This window comes from Calcarisporiella thermophila (assembly GCF_041956535.1).
Source record: "Calcarisporiella thermophila strain CBS 279.70 unplaced genomic scaffold VTP21scaffold_17, whole genome shotgun sequence".
Lineage (NCBI taxonomy): Eukaryota > Fungi > Calcarisporiellomycota > Calcarisporiellomycetes > Calcarisporiellales > Calcarisporiellaceae > Calcarisporiella > Calcarisporiella thermophila.
The window spans coordinates 225729-247802 of record NW_027192207.1 but is presented as its reverse complement, the minus strand read 5'-3'; the positions used below and the strand labels follow the sequence as shown (position 1 = coordinate 247802).

The following is a 22074-nucleotide window of genomic DNA, read 5'->3' as shown; positions in this document are numbered from 1 at the left end:
GATATTCATGCTAGTGTGGATGAAGAGCGCGTCTTAAAAATTCCCCCTCATGGTCCACCAGCCTACACTTCAAGGAGGATTTGACCTGCTCAGTAGCAGGTCACAATAGGAGCCAGGCGAATCAACTGCTGTTTCTCAGGAGATAGAAAACTCTCAACCATCGCTAGGGGTACCCATACAAGAGACAGTTTTCTCTGGGGACAGAGAGCCTGAGCCCTGACCAGTAGCTCCTTGGTTCTCATGTGTATATTTATGCGTGCGTTTATTCCGGATTATATAATGGTAAAATGGTATCGAATCAAAATAAAATAAAATAGAGCCGATAGGGTGCTAGCGCGAATAAGAGTGGAAGGGGGGAGGGGGGAAGGGAAGAGGCGAATTTCGAGCTGGGATTAGGCAATATATCCAGCAAATATATAACAGGGAAAGCGGGAAAAAAGGAGGGGAGGAAAAAACAAAATTAGAGGGAAAAATTGAGACATTAACACTTTTTAGACATTAAGCCAAGTGAGAGAGGGAGGGGTAAAAAGGCCATTTCAGCCAAGGGCGAGATAAATTAGAGAGAAAAAAACATTAAAGCGAGAAAAAGAGATGATTAACTCCCATGGGATGGAGGATTAATTATGGATCCAGACCTGCTTGGCGATGGCGGGGACACCATCGCTGCGCACGACATAGAGCCAATGCTTGCCCGGCGGGAAGAGCTCGGGCTTGGGGGGTGCCGTGATCTTGACTTCCACAGTGCGGCCTTGGCCTTGCACAGTGTTGGTCGTGAGGGTTTGCCGTTGTGACATGTGAGTGCTGTGGGTGATGAATCCAAGATTGGCGAAGAACGTGCGAACCTGGACGGGACCGTCGGGGTCCACACCGAGATCGAGGGTGACGCTGAACTCTTGGCCGTAGGTGACTTCCTGAGGGCATTGGGTGATCGATGGGCGCGGCTTGTCGGTGAGGAGGTAGTCGGGGTGGAAGGCCTCGACGCGGAACTCCGTCTCCTTCGAGATGCGAGAGTGGGGGTTGGAGCCAGCGACCCAGACACGGCCATCGGGCAGGAGCATGGCCACCGAGTGGTAGATTCGTGGGATGTCCGAGGGGGGCAGCAGAGACATGCGGTTACCCTCAGGCTCCTCGGGCTTGTAGAGGACAGGGACCAGCTGGGGATTCTTTCCATTGGAATAGCCGGCGAATCCATTTTGCGCGCCGTTGAGGATCAAGATCTGCTGGTTGGCGAGGATGACCAAGTCAGGCATGGTGCGACGATTGGGCATCTGCTCCACCCGCCACTCGGGATTCTCCTCCAACGGCGCGATAAGCGCGCAGGTGTCGTCGGCGGGAACATTGCGATCCATCTCGGGGGCTCCTCCGCACACCAGGATTTCAACCTTGTAGTCCTTGGCGGGGTCCAGCGGGAGCATGGTGGAACCACCCGTCAGCGGGTAGGTGCGGGGAACCCCGGGAACCTGGGGGAGCTCGCGCACGGTCCGATGCTGGAGGTAGTCGTAGATGACCGCGTCCTTGTTGGAGAGGACGAACAGATTTCCGTCCGGAAGCACGTAGATCTGTGGGTAGAGATTGTTGGGGATGGTGGTGCGGAGGATGGGCATTTCGTAGTTGGGGGCCTCGCCCTCCTTTCGGGGGAAGAACTCGTAGGTGGGGTTGTTGTATTGGGCGGCTACTGCGCCCTGGCCCTTGGTTGAACCGCCGGCGACCATCACACGGCCGTCGGGCAGCGTGAGCATAGCAGGGTACCACCGGTTGCTGCTCATGTGGACACCGCCGGGGTTCTCAGTGAATTGACAGGATCCATCATTGCATGGATGGTAGACGCGAATCGACTGAAAGCCGACTTCGGCAGGGAATGTGGGATCTTTAAAGCGAATATCTCCACCCATCTCGATCAGAGTTCCATTTTCGAGAAAGGCCCCCGCAGAGCAGAAGCTATTGGTTGTGAGGCGGAGAGGACGAGCTTCATTTTTGATGAGGTCATATTCCGATGCCCACGCGTATGTGCCATCGTCTAATGTAAGCTCGGATGGTTCCGCTATTGAAGGTATTCATAGGTCAGCGGTAGTCCAAAAGGTTCATCCAACGCAAAAGCACGTACCTTTATCGATGATGACAATCTTGCTTTCTGTTGTTAGGACCGCATGCATAGCAGGAACACCTAATCAGTGAGTGGAAAGAAAAAAAAAAATTAAAGATGAGGCTCTCTGGGGGAGTTAGGCGTGACGACAGATTATTTACCAGAGCGACCGATAAGCTCCCACTTGGCATTGTTCGCCGCAGTAGAGTCGATTGCGCTCATGGCTGCAATCAGCAGTAAGGCCGTAGAGAGCCGCATTATTAATTAGAATTAGGAAAGTGAAACAAAGTAATCTAAACTGAAGGGGGAGGGGGAAGGGGAGGGGAGATTAGGCGGCCGACTAGCGAAGAGATCGTGAGGGGAGATGAGGAAACTAAAAACGAGTGGATTGAGACGATCTCATACAAGGGAATCAAATCAGAGATTACAAGGAAAAAGAGGCGAAACAAATGAGTGGTGGGGGGTATAGTTGCAGCGTGCACACTGGTTTTACAGGTGTGAAAAAAAAAAGAAAAGCAAAGGAGAACAAAGATGCTCCGCGAAGGCCAACAACAGTTTCACATCAATAAGTTGCGACCAATCATCCGGGCGGAGCTATAGACATGACTAAGCCTCGCCCTTAATATAGGCACCAAATTTACACAAAACAAGCTATAGAGAGAGGGAAACGTAAGCACACGCACAAATCCTTGCTTTATCGAGGTATGATGGAGGCAACAAAAGAGATTGGGATGAAACACGCAGAGGGCCTTGCTATCTAGGCCGCAAATAGCAAAGGATCCTACGCCGGCAAATCCTCTCGTCTCCCTCCCAAACAGGACAAGATGAGTAGCCGCACCCGCGAGGCCTCTACAGGGTCCAAACCTCGGTAAACTTCCAGCTGCGGATTGAGCCCAGCTGGCTGAATTTCAAAATAACAAATAGCCAAATGCCGCGGGGCCGTGATGACGCTCAAATCTAGCCTCGACGGTCCTTCGAAATCCAGACCCAGACCCGAGGGCAGCCGAGACGAATTGGGCAGCCTCGCTTGCTCCCTGAGGGCCTAGCCTCGACACAGACGCTACCTGCTTATTAACCGATCGGCCTCCCGATGACCGAGACAGAGAGGAGAGCCTGAGGGCATCGGGCCTCCATTGGTCAATCCTCGCCCTCTCTGATAGGAGCGTGCCTGCACTCCTGGCTCGGCGCAGCACACTAAGATGGCTAACAACAGATGGAGGGCTTTCGGCTCTGCAGGCTCCAGCGGATCCTGCGCTAATTATAGAACCCAGTTGCATTACTCACAGCAATTGCACTCAGAACTGCCCACTGGGCTCGGTTCCCTCCCAAGGAAACCGCCTCCTCGAGCCAACCCCCCCTCTTCACATCACGGGACTCCCAAGAAGGCAATCTTACCCTCTCTCTGAGCTCGTAGCTCTCAGTTCCCTCAGTGCAACACAGCAGTCACATCGTTTTTCGGCCAATTTCCTCCTATCATGGCTCTGAATCGCATATTAAACTGACTTGCTGTCCTCCCTGGCCAATGAGTGGGCGCCTCTGTCTTATACAGCGTTGAGTACAGAGGAGCGAGCCAACAATGGAAACAAGGGCTGGCTGCGCATTCTGCTCGGCCTTGCCAGTCGCCCATGCAAAACTCGAGCCTAGAGGTAGTCATGTTGACTTGTCCAAATGCAGCAGGAAGCCTTCCAAACGCAAACCGGCCTACAAAGCTGTCTTGACCCAGCCATTGTGAGCGTTTAAAAGGGGAATGGGGACAGGCGCTTGAGCTGTCGCCAGGCCTTTGGATGGCAAAAGATCAAGGCGAGGTTAGGGTTGCTTGACAGTTGGGTTGTGTGCCAAGATCCTTCGCCCTTGCTTCCTCTTGCTGAGGAATTTTAACTCAAAGTCCTTGTGCCTGTAAGGGACTCGGAATTTCAATTCTAATCTCTCCATAAATAGTTGGTTCGGTTTCCATCGCCTCCATTTGAAATATCCCCCTTCTTGGACCCCTTTGCGTGACTCGTGGAGAGCATATTGGACCTCATCATGGCCAAGGGCAGCTCGCTGGTAATATATGGCGTATCGGCTCTCTCCGCAGTGGGAGGGGTAAGCGTCATCTCTTATGCTGATTGCGATGCTGCTGGTATCAACCATGACTTAATCCCTCTTTCCTCTTAGTTTATATTTGGTTATGACACGTATGTTTTCTACTTAAATCGCGAAATTCATTTATTAACAAGGCTTGACTTTTATCTCACCATTCTCTTTCTGCTGTTCCATATTGCTGAATGATATAGAGGTACTCCTCGCTTTTGTCTTTAGAACACCAATGAATAGCTAATGAAAATTTTGTCATTGGACGCTTGAAGGTGTCATCGCGGGCATTATTGCTATGCCACAGTTTTTGGTGGGTTCTCAACTTAACCTACTTTTCCATTTTCCTTATGTTCCTGCGCATCATGATTCATTCTGATGCTTCAAACTAGGACTCATTTCCCATCTTCAGAAATCCGACTCCTCAGGGGCTCCTTGTCTCAACCATTATTTTCACGAGCTTTCTAGGATGTCTGTTTTCGGGTTGGTTGGGCGACAAAATAGGTAGAAAGCGCAGCATTCTTTCGGGCTCTCTGGTGTTTGCAGTGGGCTGTGCGATGGAAACGATTGGGGTCCACCCTGGGCTTCTGTTCACCGCTCGTGCAGTTGCGGGTAACCTTCGCTTTGACAGTGGGACTTTCCACTTGACTCAACTCTCCATTTAGGTCTCGGTGGCGGCGTTCTCTCCAACATAGTTCCTCTTTACATCAGTGAGCTATCTCCCCCTAAGATCAGAGGCCGCCTGGTATGCATTTTCCAACTGGCGGTGACCATCGGTATTGCTGTCGCTTATTTTGTCGATTACGGCTGTGTCAACATCAGCGGGGATCTAGCATGGCGGGTTCCTTTCATCTTACAGATTGCCGCGTGTGTGGCGCTCGCGGCTGGGACGGTCGTGTTGCCCTTCAGTCCACGTTGGCTCGTTGACATCGGGCGCGAGGACGAGGCGCTTGAGACGCTTGCCCGAATTCGCGCCGATGGTGAGCGCACGCCCGAAGTCGTGGAGGAATTCAAGGAGATCGTCGCGGAGATTCGCCTTGAGCATGCCATTGCCGTGCGTTCATACGCCGAGCTGTTCAAAGGAACCGTCCTCAGGCGCACTCTCCTGGGCCTCTTTGTGCAATCCATGCAACAATGGACCGGCATCAACGGCGTGCTGTATTACGCGCCCTATATATTTGCCTCGGCAGGACTGAACAGTAACACCACCAATCTGCTCGCCACAGGGGTGACAGGCATTGTGAATGTACTGGCCACCATCCCCGCCATACTCTGGCTCGATGACTGGGGACGTCGGCCAGTGCTCATCTCTGGCGCGGCCATCCAGGGGATCGCCATGTTTGTGATCGGAGGCTTGACGGCCTCCCAGCTGCAAGTCGCGGTAGATGCTGATGGAAACAAAGTAATAACTGCGACGGCGGCTGCTTCGTGGAGCATTGTTGCCTTCATGTTCGTGTTCATTGCTGGGTTCGCGTACTCTTGGGGGGCCGCAGGTAAATTCAATCTAGACTTTATTTTCCGGAGCTTCTATAGCAAACCAACTTGACCTCTTCTAACTACTACTACTCGTTATATGTACATAGGCACCGTATATCCAAGGTAACGATAGAGGTTTGATCAGCGCTCTACGTCTTATTTTTGAATTCTTATCCTTTCTATTCTATAGCGAAATTTTCCCCATCCGAGTACGAGCGAAGGCTATGAGCTTGACGACCGGTAGTAACTGGCTCTTCAACTACGTTGTCGCCACTATCACCCCCATTTTTCTCAACGCAAGCCAGAGTGGAATCTATTTCCTCTTCGGCTCTTGTTGTTTCGTTATGGTAAAGAATAGAGAAGAGGCAGTATTATCTATGGGTAGAGGGACTCACTTTTCCTGCCTTGCTTAGATGGTAGTCACTTGGGCCTTTTTGCCGGAGACCAAGGGCAAGTCACTCGAGGAGATGGAGGTGGTGTTTGGAGGGGATCCTGCAGCTGAGCGGCGAGCTGCCTTAGAGCTGGGGCTCGGAGAACTTCGTGATCAAAAGATCAACGAGAAAGAAATGGAGGCGGAAAAGGATATTCACCCTACGCTGTGAAAGTTTTGTTTTTTTTTACTCCCTTGCCATGTTGTAATTCTATTTATTCCTCCTCATCCCCTATCCCTTTCCCCTAGCCAAATGTAAGTTTCCATCGGCTTTATGATGCATGATTTGGTTCATTAAACTGGCTTCCTGAAAAATTGTGTTGAAGTGAAAAGCAGTGTTTATTTTGTTTTATATATACACCAAATGGGTGGAATAGGAATATCGCACTATATGAGCCCCGATGCTTTGCATACGAAATATTTCTTCCCACCGCTTCGCCTAAACGTCATCTAAGAATAAATCAAGGTATACAGTTTGGTCGGTATAGTTGCTAGAAATAGGGTGGATGGTATCCAAACATCATGGGGTTTGAGAAGGGGTGCATTCTCCAACCATTCCACATATTCCATCCGTTCCAGTACGGCGTCATAGGCTGCATCCACGGAGACCAAGCATGGGAATTGTACCAAGGGGACGAGTACTGCCATGGATAAGCCTGAGTCGGTGGTTGATAATTTACAGAAAGTATAGGATATCCGTTGGGCAGCATAACCACCTGGTGGCTCGGTTGCCACATTAGCGCATTCGAAGCAGCCTCTTCCTTCTTTTCCACCTTCTTCTCTTCCTTCTTCTCCTCCTTCCCCTCCTCCTTCTTTTTCTTTTTCTTTTTCTTCTTTTTCTTCTTCTCGTCCTCTTTCGGAAGTGGTAAGAATATTTCGGGCCCGATGGACCATGGTCCAAATTCAATTAGCTTATGCTGCTTGAGCAGTTCGTAGCGTTTCTTTGGATCCGGAAGCGCGCTTAGCTGAGCGATGAGTTCAGCGGTATCGAGGGATTTCTTTTTGGGCTTTGGTTCTTTCTTGGGTGGGGGTTGGTCGAACTGTTCAATGGGTGGATTGAGCCAAGCCATGAGAGAAGAAAACGCGGACGGCCCCTTCTTCTCCTCCTCCTCCTCCTCCTCTTCGTCTTCCTCCTCTTTCTTCTTCTCGTTGCTCATTGTTTTAGGATCGATAATATACCTATAAAACAGAGGGGGATGATATCGAATCCTCGCGGTTGATTGAGAAATGGGACAACGCGAGGATGCTGGAATAATATCTGGAAACGCAACGGAAAAACTACGAAAAATAGGGAGATATGAAAAATCGGAGACGAGAATAAAAAATTTTGGCTCCCGTGAGGACACGGTAGAATTCCCATCGGGAGCTTGATCCGATTTGCGTGACTCGTCCATGGTGCAAATAACCCAAAATAAGGTCTGGAAAAGAGAAAGTACGGGATAGATGACTAAGAAAAAGGCGGAAGGAGTTCCGAGCAGATAGAGAATGGGCAGGTGAGGGTGGCTTGCTAGCGTTCCTGTCAGAATAGAGATGCCAGAGCACTTAGGTTGGTCGAGGAGGGAAGCTCTCTTGAACGCTTCTCGGACCTGTCATCGTTGTGGCTTAGAGCCTGATTTTCAAAGGGATATTAAGGTAATTAAATGAATATTTACCCCTCAACATCAAGCAGATGAGCGCGTCTAGGTTACAGTAATGACGCGGGTGGCAAAGATATTTTGGCCTTCCCATATTTGTTCTCCACGCACACGATCGGGTTTCCTGGTGGGATGGAACGTTCGAGGTTTGGTGGTGTGCGTGGCTACCGTGGTGTCGGATATCAAGGTAAATGAATGGACTCGGATGCCGCAAAGTTTTGCCAGAGCTTCGATATGAATTACCTTGCATCATTGGATTCCAATTCCACTGGATGATTAAATGTTTACGTATCTTGTGATTTTATTAGATTGTGGATTTGGAATCAGTGCTGTCGACCTTCTCAACAGAATCGTATCATAGTTTCATGTACATGAACCAAATGTGCGGAGCACAGCCCGAAATTCTGGGAGTTTGTCGTGTATTGGATGACGATTGGGCCGAATTGAAATGCGAGGGTGAGTGGGCGATGCTGCATTTTATAGTTGCCGCTTATTTTTTGTTTGATGCTTCATAATTTGCTTTCCAATTCTCTACCTCATCCTGGATTATTCCCCCCATTCTGCATAATACAGAGGTGTCAGATAGGAGACAGTCTGCAAAATTATGGATCACGGTGGATATAAACGATTTGTATATACCGAAGTTAAGGTAGAGATTGGTGACCCACTTGAATGCTACATTCGTCACTTCAATTTTCGCTATCCTCCCTATCCGACTTTTTTTTTCATAGCTCGATATATAACCAGGGCCTTCGCTTTATCCAAATAAGTACAGAGGTTATATTCTATAAGCAGCCGAAACCCATTTCCCTGCAGTATCTCTCCGCAAGCCCGCTAGTGCTCGACATCTCAGCAAAACCCAAGTCTGCCCAGGTGACGAAAGATGAGGCGGAGCTGGCGACCCTCCGGAATATGGAACTAGTGTTCGGACATTCGCACGCCTTATATCAAAAGAAGCGGGTTCCGAGGGACGAAATGAGTTCGGTTCTGCACCAGGTGAGCTAACCTGAACCTCTCGGTGTGAAGGTGAAATAAAGGCTTAACCTAAACACCCCAAATAGATCAACTCCTCTTTCGAGGTGGAAACCGCCGTGCTCGCCGCCGTTGAACTCAAACGAAAGCAGAGAAGGAGACCGCGAAATATTATCGAGACAATGCGCGATTCTGGACTCGAGCTACTAAAGTCGCTGCAGTGGAGTCTCTACGGGCTGCTCTCCTTATTATGGCAGATAATCCGGCCATTCATTGTTCATCCCTTAATGGTCATTCTGTTCATGCTGCGGGTGTTTGCGGAAGTAATCCTGTGGTTTTTAAATTTGAAGATGCCATTGGGGCCAATGAAAGGAATATCCTTGAAAGATTTGTCTGCTTGTGGTAAGAATGCCTAGTTTGCCTGCCGCTGCCTCCCCCCCCCCCCCGCTTGACCAGTTTGACCCTCCCTGTTAGGCCAACAAATTGACCTGAGGTTACAGCAGATATGTTTTTGGCCATGGCAATACGTGTTCTTGCGTAAACGGGATCGTGCGAATACGGCCGCGACAAGAGCTCAATACATTAGGTATGATAAATAGTCTATGGGTATTTTTCTGTTTGGTCCTCCTCAATGGAATGCATCTCGTTTCTTTTTTTGCAGCTTTTATAATAACATGTGGCTGGTTGCTAATGATATTATTCTTGGCGTCACGCTGGGGTCTTATCTCATCAACAATAACCAATATGTGGTGGACGTAATGCTTCAGTTTATCGATGTGAGTCAAAATGTTGTTTATTACCTGCTGTTTCGAGGATGGAGACTCATGTTCATCTTGTACTTTAGAATTACACTATTGCTAGGCAAAAAAGCATGATCCACTGGCTCATGGCTTGCCCCGCTGGATTGAAATTGAATGATAAACTGGGCTCATTCCTCGGCCATCTCTTTCTCTGGTTAATTGAGCTATGGTCTTGTAAGTTGTTTCCCAAACATCTTCATCCATTGTGGAATCATCGCTGATATTATTTAATCCCCTTAGTGATCGTGATTTGGCTGCGGCCCTATGCTCCTACTGTCATCCAGTATATCGGTTACTCTGGAATTTTCGGTGCCACCATGGTGCTTTCTCTAATCTCAGACCTTATTGCGCTGATAACGGCCGTGCTCTATTGGGTTTACATGGTGGCAGCGCGTATATATAACTGGCAATTCATTATCATACTCTCGCTCTTTAATCTCTTTCGAGGTACAGAGTGATGCTTTGGGCCTTCAAAAAAGCGTGTCTCACTTTTTCCCACATTTTATGACTACAGGGAAGAAAAGAAATCCCCTGCGTAACCGCATCGACTCTTGTGACTACGACCTCGACCAGCTCTTACTAGGCACCGTGCTGTTTACGCTTCTCACTTTCTTGTTCCCAACTATTGCCGTTTACTACGCCACCTTTGCTGCAGTAAGTTGTGCTTTCCTTATTTCCTCATAGAATAGCATCGGCTTCATATGTCTCTCTCTTTCGTCTTCAGGATAGAATATGTGTGATCTTCCTACAAGTTCTACTGGAGACGGTACTCGCCTGCCTGAACCATTTCCCGCTATTTGCTATCATGCTCCGGTTTAAAGACCCCGATCGGTTATCAGGTATCCTCACCTGGAATGTATTATTCTACCATCCCCCGGTGGTTAACCCCTCGTTTTATTTTAGGCGGCTTACGCCTAGAGATATGCCCCGAGGACTATTTTTATAACTACCAGCGACCGCTGCTTGGAGCCTGGCGGCGCGTGTTGTCAGCATTGGGTTTGAGACGGGCAACACGAAAACAGAGTTCTTGGCGTACAACGAACACAATGCCGCCACCGTCTTTGAAGAACGGTATGATAGATTTCGAGGATGGAGAGAATCAAGTCAGCTATATATTTATGTGGGTGAGTACATCCAACACCTTACTGCGGCTTACGCTTTCCGATTTAACCTCCACCCCTTCTAGAATCTGCCAATTCCTCTTTCGGCCATTTTCTTTCAATACATGCTTTTATGGAAGCGCTTAAGCTCTCATTATTGCTCCTGGTCAGTGGTACGATGTTTCTTCCTCGGAGAAACCATTCGACCAAGCCCTCGGTTGCAGGTGAGTACCTTGGCTATGTAATCTTGCTAAAGCTCGACGATAATAATCCCTGTTGCTATTCCTCTTTTCCTCCCCTCAGTATCCAATGCTACCCGAAACGCGCCCCAATCTCATGAATTTTTGGTTGTTCCTAAAGACAAGCTTTGCGGTCGACGAGAGTTAAGGTTGAATCTGTATTGTTCTTTTTATTTCTTTCTATATTGCCTTTTTTTTATTTCCTTCCCTTTTTCTTGCACTTTTTCTTGGATATTTTTTCACACCCTTATGTTTTGGCACTTAAATGGTGACAAATCCTTTATTTCTCGACCCCTTCCCCCCCCCTCTCCCCACATCTTTTACCTTACTGTAAATAATAATACAGATTGTTGCGTAATTTTTTTAAAATTGTATGCAGAGTTTGTTATTTTTTTTCCTTTTCCTCCATCCAACTTAAAAAACAATAAAGAAATCTGTTTTTATTACTAAGCAAAAATCAGCGCACTTCTATAACAAGACAATGAAAGGGATGGGGGTTGCCTTCTCTACGTTCTGCCGGACGAATACCACCGTAACGACTTGTCGTCGGAGGCGGTCACAAACCGGCTCTCATCTGGCTTCCAAGCTACGCACCATACTTGGTCTGTATTGTCCTCGATTGTGTCCATGCACTGTTTTGCTTCTAGATCCCATACCTTTACTTTATGGTCGCTCGAGCTAAAAAAAAAGAAGTCAACAAAGAGGACATACATAACGAGCATGTAAATCAAGCAATCTCACCCGCTAATGATATGCGAGCCCTCTGGGCCAAATGCCACACTTAGGACCCAGCTCTGATGCCCAGAGAACGAGGCCGCAATGTTGCCATGTCGACTAAACGTAAACAGACCAAGTTAGTCATGTCTAAACGCATCCAATCTCGATAAGCTGCGCATGTTCTGGAAATGCTTACACGTCATAAAAGTTGATTCGTTTGTCATCCGACCCCGAGACAAGTAATAGAGAGTCCGGAGAGAAGTCAATGGAGCGAACGGTCATTGCATGACCTAGGTGGGATGGAAAATGAAGGCATTCAGATTCAAGCCTCTTTTGATTTTAAGCCAAGTGTCTCAAGATATACCCATGAAAGTGTGAAGCAGCTTTCCTGCCTCCACGTCAAACACAAAAATCGTGCCATTTTCCATTCCACAAGCTAAATATTTATAGTCCGGACTCTAGATGGGGATAGGACTAGATGAGCAACTCTTTGGGGCCGAGAAGAGATCGATCCAACACTGCACTTACATATTTCACACACATGACGAATTTTCCTTTAGTAACAATCTGTTCTTCTCGCTCGCCTGTACTGACATTCCAGATGTTGATGTTTCCATTATGTGCACCGCCCGCTATGTACTGCCCGTCGGGAGAGAATGAGATGCACCATGCCTCCGCTAAGAATATCGCAAGTTAGTTAGAACCGATTGGGGGAAATGTATAGCACTCCAGAGCGCATAGATTCCACACCTGGTCCTGTGTTGATAGTTTTGATGAGTTTCCCTTGATCTGTGAGGTCCCAGAGCTTGATTGTCCCATCAATGGAGCTCGACGCAGCAACTGCATTGATGGTTATCAGAAAGGTGAGCCTAATATTACATGATATTTTCAATATGCCACTCAACCTGTTCCCAAAGGATTGGCAACCAGTGATGCAATGCCTAGCTGATGTCCCTGGATTGTATATTTCAGATCTCCATTATCACCGTCCCTACGTGAGGCAAAACAAGGGTCGGACTCATTTTTACCGCATAGCTAACGAGATGCAAAGAATACGTACCAGCATTTTATCACTCCGTCCACCGACCCAGACACGACCAGGTTTGTTTGCTTTGCCCAGACTACAGACCATATTGCATCGTCGTGTGCTATCCAAGTTAAGCGAGGACAATTGCCAAGTGAAAAATAACCATGTTAGAATACCATACCCTCCCCGAATTGGAGGCAAAAAGCTCAAAGGCATCACTTACCATCCTCTTTTAATATGCCAGAAATATATGCAACAACCTTTAGGACATTATAAATAGAATTAATCAATGCACTTAATAGACTAGTCTAGAGTGGAAAAAAAATTAAATTTTTCTGTCGGCGATCCGTACCATTTTCCCCCTTCTCAGTCGCAAGTGTCTACTTGTCTACTTTGAAGAAATTCGCGTCGGCAAGAAAAAGGAGTGGCTTGAGGAATGTGGCTTATGATTTTTTTTACGGATCCTCTGGGGAGAGAAATAGCGTTCGCTTTACAAATTGAGGTTCCTTCTCTCTGTTCTCTTGCCCGGTTGATATACAATAACTGGTAGACAGTAATCCGTCATGGTTAGTATCTTTGATATGGGGGTGCTTGACGATGGATGCATGCAGAAGGGAAGGGGGTGGATGTGCTGAAGAATGTTTGAATGGATGGATGCATGCTTTGTTTTTCTGTTGTCGCTCATGGAAATGTTATCCATGGTTGAAGATCATTGTTTTAATGCTTGTTCCTTCATCTGATAGGGTATTGACATCAAGAAGCACCACGTCAAAAAGTCCAACAGGACCGCTCCTAGCAGCCAGGATGTCTACCTCCGGTTGTTGGTGAAGGTAATTATTAGATCGATCTGGCCTTTTCATTTCCATTCACGATGACAAACGCAATCTGCCCTGCATTGTAGCTCTACCGCTTCCTCGCCCGCCGTACCGACTCCAAATTCAACGCGGCCGTTCTCAAGCGCCTCTTTATGTCGCGCGTGAACCGCCCCCCTGTCTCCCTCTCTTTCGTTGCCAGCCAAATGAAGGGCCAAGAGGGTAAGACCGCCGTTATCGTCGCCACTGTGACCGATGACGAACGTCTCCTTGAGGTGCCCAAGCTTTCCGTTGCTGCTCTTCGCTTCACCTCTTCCGCCCGCGCCCGCATCCTTGCTGCCGGCGGTGAGTGCCTGACCTTTGATCAGCTTGCTCTCCGTGCCCCCACTGGCTCCAACACCGTTCTCCTGCGCGGTAAGAAGAGCTCTCGCGAGGCCGTGAAGCACTTCGGTTTCGGTCCTCACAAGAACAAGAAGTGAGTTTTCGAATTTTTTTTTGGAGAGTTTGCTGGGCCGAACCTGGTATACTAAATGGAATTCATGTTTCTCTTTCTAGGCCTTATGTCCGCTCGAAGGGTCGCAAGTTCGAGCGTGCCCGTGGTCGCAGGGCCAGCCGTGGTTTCAAGGTCTAATGTGCTTATTGATTCATATGTCTTTCGCTGTTCTTTGGATGGAACGTTGTCACTACTCAAAATATATAAAACCGATTTTTCCTCACTATTATCAGTCTCTGAGCCTCTTAGGCTTATGTGTAAAGCTGAACAAACTCAAACTCTGTATGCATTTACAAAAAAAAAAAATAATTAGATAAATAGCTTTTCATACCGATTCTCAAAGATTAGGAGGATGACACAGGTGAAAATCGAAGAAAAATATCTCGAAATATCTTGATTGACTTTTGACCTTTGAAGTCAGGATTCTAAGATCAATATAATACCCAAAATAGTACTTACCGAACAATAGATTAATCTCCGCCGTTATCATGCGAGCTTGAATATTCATATATATCTTGAGCAAGTCCTTTCAATACAATAAGAAGTTTTTCACATAATAGAATTGATAGCTAGTGAGTAATGAAAGCAATAATGTGAATAGTGATTAAGTACGAACGAATAAAAAGCTCTTTTAATGAATAGAATTTTAGAACATTACAAGATTGTCAACCAAATCCTCAAAACATTCGTGAGCATGTTAAAGAAAATTGAAGATGTATTTATGCTATATGATAGCATGATTTTTATCGCGCAAGATTGGGGGAGAGTTGCAATGCACAAGCAAAAGGACACAATTGGCTATTGAGGATCGGGATCAGGAGTGGGACCGGGAGATCTTGGTTTGCTAAGCGGCCTGTTTTTGCAAAGAGTTTCGAAACCATCAGCTGCATAATTAATGTTTAAAATTTAGTTAATCAATGTAGCTCGCATAGCTAGATGGAGAGTGAGAAAATTAAATCTATGACTTAGTTTCGTACCTACAGAGTTGTTCTTCATTGCCGCAATTTTGAATTGTATGATTCAACAAAACGCGTAGTCCAGAATTCTATTGAAGGTCAACGCGTATTTTATGCAAGCGTGTATTTTTTTTTTTTTGACAGTTTCATTAGCAAGTCACGTGTCAAACGGGTCAATTCACCTTTGTCAATTTCCCCTAAAGACAAGATATGCATTTGACGCTCAATATTGGAGGATAGTTGGTTATCACTGCTAACGATATCTTACACTATTAAAATAAAACAAGTTATGGCGAAAAAAATATTCCAATATTCATGACAATGATGCAATTTATATATACTTTAGTCGTTTGAAAGGTTAAGTTCTCCATTTTAAATCGTTTAGATGGTGGAGCAATTAACTAGCCTGAAGGCAGTATTGTATAAAAAATCACTCATCATAAAGCAATTGATCATATTTCAAAAGCATAAACTGATTACCAGAAAATCGAAAAAGGGACATTTTGTGAACAAGTGATCATTATATATAAAAATTCACAACTTAAAACAAGGCTGATAACTTGATAAACAAGGTTCACCAGGGTGCATAAGGCTTATAATTTTGTAACAAGGACCAATTTTCTGGCTCCAGCATTGGATTCTAAATCACCACCCGCCTTCTATTCGACCTGGAATCAAATGAGTGTACACAGTGAACCACACCTTAGCCTTCGATGGAATATTGTGGAAATGGATACATTTACATCGATAATACATTTAATTCAGAAATGGATCTGCCACCTATGCTTTCGCCGCGGAAAATTGCCTGCTTTTAGACAAAGATATATCGGAACTCTATAACTCGGACTATCCGGACAAAATTCTCCCGTTTTCATAGTGTAAGCTAAAGCAAATTAATGCAAGCAAGTATTCAAAAATTAGAGACATTGCATATATTTTGCGGTTCATTGACCAGCTGCAATTATTATATTCACATTTAAAGCGATCCTTTATTCCAAGTAAAAATAATAAGAATAAATGATAATTCACTATGTCAAGGTAAGTATTACGATAAGTTTAGGATGGTTATTATATGCTTAACTTAGAGGTTCCAATAATCCTGTCTGCTATAGAAAGAAAACTTCTGAATTAATTTTTTGGAAATGATCACAAGACGCGACTCTATTTCGAGCACCAAAAATGTTTCTATATTATAAAAATGTTTTTGGTGTTTGAAAGTGATAATATCACTTTCCTTTCCTTTGCATTCAGATACGGCAACTAATAAACCACAAACTAAATGGAATGCCAAGGATATTGAATGAAATTGCTGAAATCGAGTTATGTATATCAAGGGAATTAGAGTGAAAGTACAATAGCGAGCGTCAAGCTGGTTTTACCCACAAGAGTGCGAAAACAATTACAATCAAACTCTGGTTAGTGGCAGAGAAAAAGTGTAGGTATGAGAGGAGCAAGCCCAAGAGTTTGGGTATCATAAGCATTTCGAGAAAATTCATTGATCATGAGATACGTATCTTCTTCCACAAGTTTCGCACTGGCAACTCAACTTTCAGTATAAGTAAGAAAATTTGAACAGAATCATCGATGAATCTGATGAAGAGAGGCAATTCCAATTTTTATTAAGATCTTTTCAAAAAGAAACTAATTACAATATTGAAATTTTCTCAAATATCAATAGAGAAGAAAAAAATGAAAGTATCTTATATTATGAAGCCAATGCAAACCAGGATGATCATTTGGAGGCTGCAGTGAACGCGTCTAATGCAGAGGAGGCAACCCAATCAGCATCGATTAAACCAAAACACAGCACAAAATAAGTAGTTTCTTCCAAAATTATGGCAGATTCATTTATGTAGTATATAAAAATTGTGGCTAAAAAGAAGGATTCAAAGCGCCTACAGTTGGATATCCAGGGATGCTAGAGATATGAGTCAGAAACGAAAAAATTAAAGCCATTTAACAAAAAAGCATGAGCTCTACTCGAGCTTTGAATGCATGGTATTGAGATGGAGATTGAGGATATCAAATCAACCTTGCAATTTTTCAGTGTCAGAAATTTTATTAAATTTATAGTCACCAAATATTTCAAGGAAATTATTTCAAATAGCTTTTCATAGCCATAGTGCTAGTGTTGTAGTATCGTGTTTTTTCAGTTTTTCAGTTTCAGTTTTTCAGTTTTGTCGTAATATTTACTGTCGTAACGGTTGTTATTTGTCGTTGTGGTCGTCGTCTTAATTGACGTAATTTCTCAAATTTGTTATGATGCCAAAAACAGTCACATTTTTTAATTGGTATTAAGATATCACTTGGATTCTTAGGCTTTTGTGATGCATAAGTCGATTTTAGACTTTTGAAATGCAGAATTTTGCTTAATTTTTTTCAAATACTCAGAAGTCCTCCGACATCAACCCCAAAAACTCTTTGTTTGATTAATAAAATAATTGTAGAAACGATTTAACATTTATTAATTTCTCTTCACAAACTAACTTGATGCAATCTACAAATGTCAGTGGAAATGTACATGCCAGTAATGGAAGTTTTATCTCCGTGAGCAATTTTATATATGGTATAGCAACCCTATTCAACCCTATAATAACCCTATTCACCAGATTCAACATATTAATATGTTTACCTAACGCATATAGATGGTGCTAACTCCACTCGAGTGGGTTATGACATCAATAATGTCAAGAATACTTTCTTTGGTGTTCCTCAAAGGAATCGCGCATTTGTTGATCGACCTGGTGTATTTAATAAAATAACTGAAGCGTTTAATGAAGAAAAGGCAGATGAGGGGTGTATAATCGTTGCATTATGCGGGCTCGGTGGTATGGGTAAAACACAATTAATGCTGCAGTATTGCTATGTTTTCCGTAAAAATTATAATTTTGTTTTCTGGCTCAATGCCAGCAGCTGGAGCTTAATACTTGATTCTTACCGCAATCTTGCAATTAATCTTGGCTTTGACGAAGATATTTTAAAGGAAGAGGGATCGGAAGAGAAAGTCATCAGCTGGGTTCAGAGTCGGCTGCAAAACATGTCTAAATGGCTACTGCTACTGGATAACGTGAATCACACGATTAGTGGAAAGATATTTGAGACTTTACCTCGTGAAAAGGGAGATATTATGTTGACTTCTCGTTGCATAGTCTCACATAGAAGGGCTAAAATAATTAGTGTGGACAGGATGGAGGAAAATGAATCTTTCAAGCTATTGCTGAATAAAAAAATGCCTTCGAGTTCAAATGACCCTCAAGTTTCCGCTGCTTACGAGATAATTCGAGAACTGGAATATATACCACTTGCGATAGATCTTGCGCGCGCCTATATTGAGGAGACATTATCTACATACACTCGCTATCTTACCTTGATAAAAGAGCGTCAAGTAGAGGTACTAGCTTTTCTGGATAGTAGCTTAGATGAATATAAATATACAATGAAAACAGTTTGGAGTATTTCTTTTAATCAAATTCGAGAAATAAACCCAACAGCAGTATCGATTCTGGAAATGTGCGCTTTCCTCCAACCAGACGAAATCCCGATATTTCTCTTCGAAAACCAGCATTCTGCTCTAGATCTCGATATAGTTTTTTCGGATTTGTCTGCGAATCAATTAAATATTGAAAATACTCGAAAAGCAATTGGTCTATTAATCGGTTACTCGTTTCTGACTTTTAAAGATAAAGGGGAACTCGATGGGATAGCAAGAAACACTTTAAAAATTCATCGTCTCGTTCAAAAGATTGTTTTTGACGGAATCCAAAATCAGCAAAGGCTAGTTTGGGCCCAGAATCTGGCTATTGCTATCAACCACGAGATTAAGTGTTTGGACCCATTAGATGCTCGCACGAGATCGATCATGAATCAATACCTCCCACATATTCGCTATCTCATAAAACTACTCGATGGCTTCGATCATAATTTATTCACGTCAGTACAATTTGAAGAATTACTTGTTCACACGACCAAGTATTTGTTGGATAATGGTATATTTATTGAAACAGAGATACTCGCAAATTTTTCAGTAAAAATTACCGAATCTGCATATGGTTACGAGCACGCTAATACTGCAAATTCTCTCATAAGTCTGGCTACACTTTACAAGAAACAAGGCAAGTACGCTCTGGCCGAATCCCTATTTAATCGTGCCTTGGGGATCAGGGAGAAGATTTTGGGGTTGGAGCATCAGGATACAGCCACAACTCTACATAATCTCGCTGGTCTTTACAGGATTCAAGGAAATTATGACCAGGCTGAGCAGTTATACACCCGTGCTCTAATGATATACGAGAAAGTTCTGGGGTCTGACCATGCTGATCTCGCAAGTACTCTCAATGGTATGGCTGAGCTCTACGCTAATCGAGGCAAATATGATCAAGCTGAGGCGATTTTTCACCGTGCAGTGGAAATCCACGAAAAAGTATTGGGGTCGAATCATCCTTACACTGCAAGATCTCTTCACTATTTAGCTGAATTCTATGATAGTCAAGGCAAATATGAACAGTCTGAGTCATTATATCGGCGTGCTTTGGCAATTAGAGAGAAAGTGTTGGGACTAGAGCATCCAGAAACCGCTGATTCTCTTAGTGGTCTGGCTGGACTTTATTTTAACCAAGGAAAATATGATCGAGTTGAATCGCTGTATAAACGTGCTTTTGAGATATATGAAAAGGTATTTGGCCCTGACCATCCGTGCACCGCAAGTTCCCTCAATAATCTGGCGATCTTCTACACAAATCAAGGGAGGTACAATCAGGCTCTCGAGCTATGTCTACAGGCTCTAGTCGTATTTGAGAATATAATGGGACCTGATCATCTATACACTGCAACATCTCTCCGTAATCTGGCCAATCTATATGTGATCCAGGGAAAGTACGATCAGGCTGAACCATTGTTTAAACGTGCCATTGAGATCCGAGGGAAAGTCTTTGAATTTGATCACCCTGATACAGCGGATTGTCTTATTGCTCTGGCTTCTCTCTATAAGCATCAAGGAAAGTTGAGTCAAGCAGAATCCTTATATCAACGTGCCCTAGCAATATACGAAAAGTTACTGGGATTACAACATCCATATACCGCAAATACCCTCAATATTCTTGCAGAGTTCCATAAAAAAATGGGCATATATGATCAATCAGAATCATTCTATCTGCGTGCTTTGTCAATCCAGGAAAAGGTTCTAGGGCCCGAACATCCTAATACAGCCTGTACACTCCATAACCTTGGGTGTCTTTACAAAATACAAGGCAATTATAAACAGGCAGAATGTCTGTTTCGTCGAGTTTTGGTGATATACGAAAAGGTATTTGGATCGCAGCATACGCACACAGCAAGCACCCTCAACGCTATCGCATCTCTCTATGGCCATCAGGGCAAGTATGATGAAGCGGAATTGTTGCATCAACGTGCTCTGGAAATCCGTGAAAAAGCACTGGGATTGGACCATCCTGTAATTGCCTATTCTCTTAATAATTTGGCAGAACTCCATGTTAACCAGGGCAAGTTTGACCAGGCTGAAGCATTGTATCGAAAAACTTTGGCTATCCAAAAGAATGCCCTAGGATCACAACACCCAGATATTTTAAGGACACTAAGTAATTTGGCTAATCTTTATGTTAACCAAGACAAGTATGAGAGAGCTGAATCATTATATCAGAGCGTTCTCGCAGGTCAAGAGAAGATACTAGGAGCACAACACCCAGATACTGCTAGCACTTTTAATAGTTTGGCCTATCTTTATGTTAAACAAGAGAAGTATGAGCAGGCCGAAACACTTTATCAAAAAGCTCTGGTAATCCGCGAGAAAAAGCTTGGCTCGGAACATCCAGCAACTGCAGGTACTCTTAATGGTCTGGCTCTTCTTAACGCCAATCAAAACAATTATGACCAAGCTGAACCACTGTATCAACGAGCCCTGACAATTTACAAGAACGTGTATGGAATTGAGCACCCACTTACTGCAACAGCTATTAGAAATCTGGAGACTCTTCGTCAAGCGCCAGAGCAAGTTGACATATAATACCTATTTTTCTGATTTAATCAGAAAAATTGGCATTATACTTCCAAATAAGAAAAAAATCACCAGAATGATTTTAACATTTTTTTAATTTTTATATTCAAACTAGTCATCATAATCGATTTATAGTTATAATTTTTATCTTCATTAAATCTGTTTCCAGTTTTTCTACCATTTATATTTTAACCATTATCATATTACTTTGTTATAAAACAAGAAAATGCACAAAATGTGGCTTTGAATTTTGTTCCATTCTGTTACATATGTTACTTTCAGATCTTCTTAATCTCTGTCTACGTAGCTACGTCATCATTTATTGGATATATATACGTACATTTGAGATTGTAATAAATTAATAAGGAGTTAAATCTTTCTCTCCAACTAAAAACCCCTGTCACACATTCTACTAGATTTCCCAGTTTATTTTTGTGGCTTGTGCAGGACGAAAGACTAATTCTCGCAATCTCCAGTAAAAAGTCACAGTGTTTTCTCTACCACTCTTCCGTATTAATCAAAAAGAGTAAATATGATCATCCCCGTGCGCTGTTTTACCTGCGGGAAAGTGATTGGCAATAAATGGGATTCGTATCTCAGTTTATTACAGGCCGATTACAGTGAAGGGTAATTAGCTGCTTGATCTTATATTTCCCGTTTGATTGCATTCCTCTAATTCTACCGAAATCTAATAGCGAGGCCCTTGATGCTCTCGGATTAAAAAGATATTGCTGCCGCCGAATGGTCTTGACTCATGTGGATCTGATTGAGAAGCTGTTGCATTATAATCGTAAGTATTTCTTTTCCCCCTTTTTTGGGGGGTAGATCCTGAGCATAATCTAACAATGTGTTGCGGTGAAAACTACCTATAGCCCTCGAACGTGTGCGCTCTAGGTCGTAGTGATATCCGTTGTGCGTGATACTTTTGTTCTCTTATTTTTTCCTCTTTGCTTCTGTGATTTTCATCTTTGGGGTAGACTGCTCAATATCGACCGGCGCAGAAGGATGCGACTCCCACATTTGTTCTTCAATATGCTTGTATTGTACATTCAACAAAAATAATAACGGTTTTTTTTTTTGCCTTTGCTCTTGCTCTTTCCCATGGAGGTTCCCCACTCGGCATGATGATGCTAGCTCTCGAAGCAGGCAGATTTTCTCACCAAGAACCTTTAAAAATGTTGTATTATTGCCAGAGATGAAACAAGCTAAACTAAAATGCAAGATAGATTCATATTTGCGAATGCAATGCCGA

General features: G+C 44.1%; 9 protein-coding genes across 9 annotated transcripts; 5 read left to right on the top strand and 4 right to left on the bottom strand.

Moving 5' to 3' along the window:
- Positions 1-617: 617 nt before the first annotated feature.
- VTP21DRAFT_3331 (uncharacterized protein) lies at positions 618-2341 on the bottom strand (the record flags this gene model as incomplete). Its single annotated transcript, XM_069393623.1, has 3 exons — positions 618-2041; positions 2105-2164; positions 2245-2341. The coding sequence occupies 3 exons, from the start codon at positions 2339-2341 to the stop codon at positions 618-620; spliced, it is 1581 nt and encodes a 526-aa protein (XP_069249335.1).
- Positions 2342-2376: 35 nt separating this feature from the next.
- VTP21DRAFT_3330 (uncharacterized protein) lies at positions 2377-3360 on the bottom strand (the record flags this gene model as incomplete). Its single annotated transcript, XM_069393622.1, has 3 exons — positions 2377-2566; positions 2869-2984; positions 3052-3360. The coding sequence occupies 3 exons, from the start codon at positions 3358-3360 to the stop codon at positions 2377-2379; spliced, it is 615 nt and encodes a 204-aa protein (XP_069249334.1).
- Positions 3361-4108: 748 nt separating this feature from the next.
- Positions 4109-6234, top strand: VTP21DRAFT_3329 (uncharacterized protein; the record flags this gene model as incomplete). Its single annotated transcript, XM_069393620.1, has 7 exons — positions 4109-4168; positions 4241-4260; positions 4569-4768; positions 4822-5649; positions 5740-5755; positions 5823-5979; positions 6046-6234. The coding sequence occupies 7 exons, from the start codon at positions 4109-4111 to the stop codon at positions 6232-6234; spliced, it is 1470 nt and encodes a 489-aa protein (XP_069249333.1).
- A 319-nt stretch (positions 6235-6553) lies between these two features.
- On the bottom strand, positions 6554-7219 carry VTP21DRAFT_3328 (uncharacterized protein; the record flags this gene model as incomplete). The annotated part of the gene is made up of 1 exon (XM_069393619.1): positions 6554-7219. The coding sequence occupies one exon, from the start codon at positions 7217-7219 to the stop codon at positions 6554-6556; it is 666 nt and encodes a 221-aa protein (XP_069249332.1).
- A 535-nt stretch (positions 7220-7754) lies between these two features.
- VTP21DRAFT_3327 (uncharacterized protein) lies at positions 7755-10955 on the top strand (the record flags this gene model as incomplete). The annotated part of the gene is made up of 14 exons (XM_069393618.1): positions 7755-7883; positions 8005-8152; positions 8270-8345; positions 8428-8692; positions 8758-9070; positions 9143-9254; positions 9330-9444; positions 9513-9642; positions 9709-9915; positions 9983-10122; positions 10193-10307; positions 10372-10592; positions 10655-10792; positions 10872-10955. 14 exons carry the CDS (start codon positions 7755-7757, stop codon positions 10953-10955), a joined length of 2193 nt encoding a protein of 730 aa, XP_069249331.1.
- A 358-nt stretch (positions 10956-11313) lies between these two features.
- Positions 11314-12906, bottom strand: VTP21DRAFT_3326 (uncharacterized protein; the record flags this gene model as incomplete). Its single annotated transcript, XM_069393617.1, has 10 exons — positions 11314-11485; positions 11549-11641; positions 11721-11814; positions 11889-11982; positions 12053-12201; positions 12275-12364; positions 12430-12515; positions 12585-12672; positions 12775-12811; positions 12904-12906. 10 exons carry the CDS (start codon positions 12904-12906, stop codon positions 11314-11316), a joined length of 906 nt encoding a protein of 301 aa, XP_069249330.1.
- Positions 12907-13114: 208 nt separating this feature from the next.
- VTP21DRAFT_3325 (60S ribosomal protein eL18) lies at positions 13115-13994 on the top strand (the record flags this gene model as incomplete). Its single annotated transcript, XM_069393616.1, has 4 exons — positions 13115-13117; positions 13295-13381; positions 13453-13838; positions 13919-13994. The coding sequence occupies 4 exons, from the start codon at positions 13115-13117 to the stop codon at positions 13992-13994; spliced, it is 552 nt and encodes a 183-aa protein (XP_069249329.1).
- A 3666-nt stretch (positions 13995-17660) lies between these two features.
- Positions 17661-20831, top strand: VTP21DRAFT_3324 (uncharacterized protein; the record flags this gene model as incomplete). Its single annotated transcript, XM_069393615.1, has 2 exons — positions 17661-18203; positions 18555-20831. The coding sequence occupies 2 exons, from the start codon at positions 17661-17663 to the stop codon at positions 20829-20831; spliced, it is 2820 nt and encodes a 939-aa protein (XP_069249328.1).
- Positions 20832-21354: 523 nt separating this feature from the next.
- VTP21DRAFT_3323 (uncharacterized protein) lies at positions 21355-21723 on the top strand (the record flags this gene model as incomplete). The annotated part of the gene is made up of 3 exons (XM_069393614.1): positions 21355-21449; positions 21518-21612; positions 21695-21723. The coding sequence occupies 3 exons, from the start codon at positions 21355-21357 to the stop codon at positions 21721-21723; spliced, it is 219 nt and encodes a 72-aa protein (XP_069249327.1).
- Between the last annotated feature and the right edge of the window lie 351 nt (positions 21724-22074).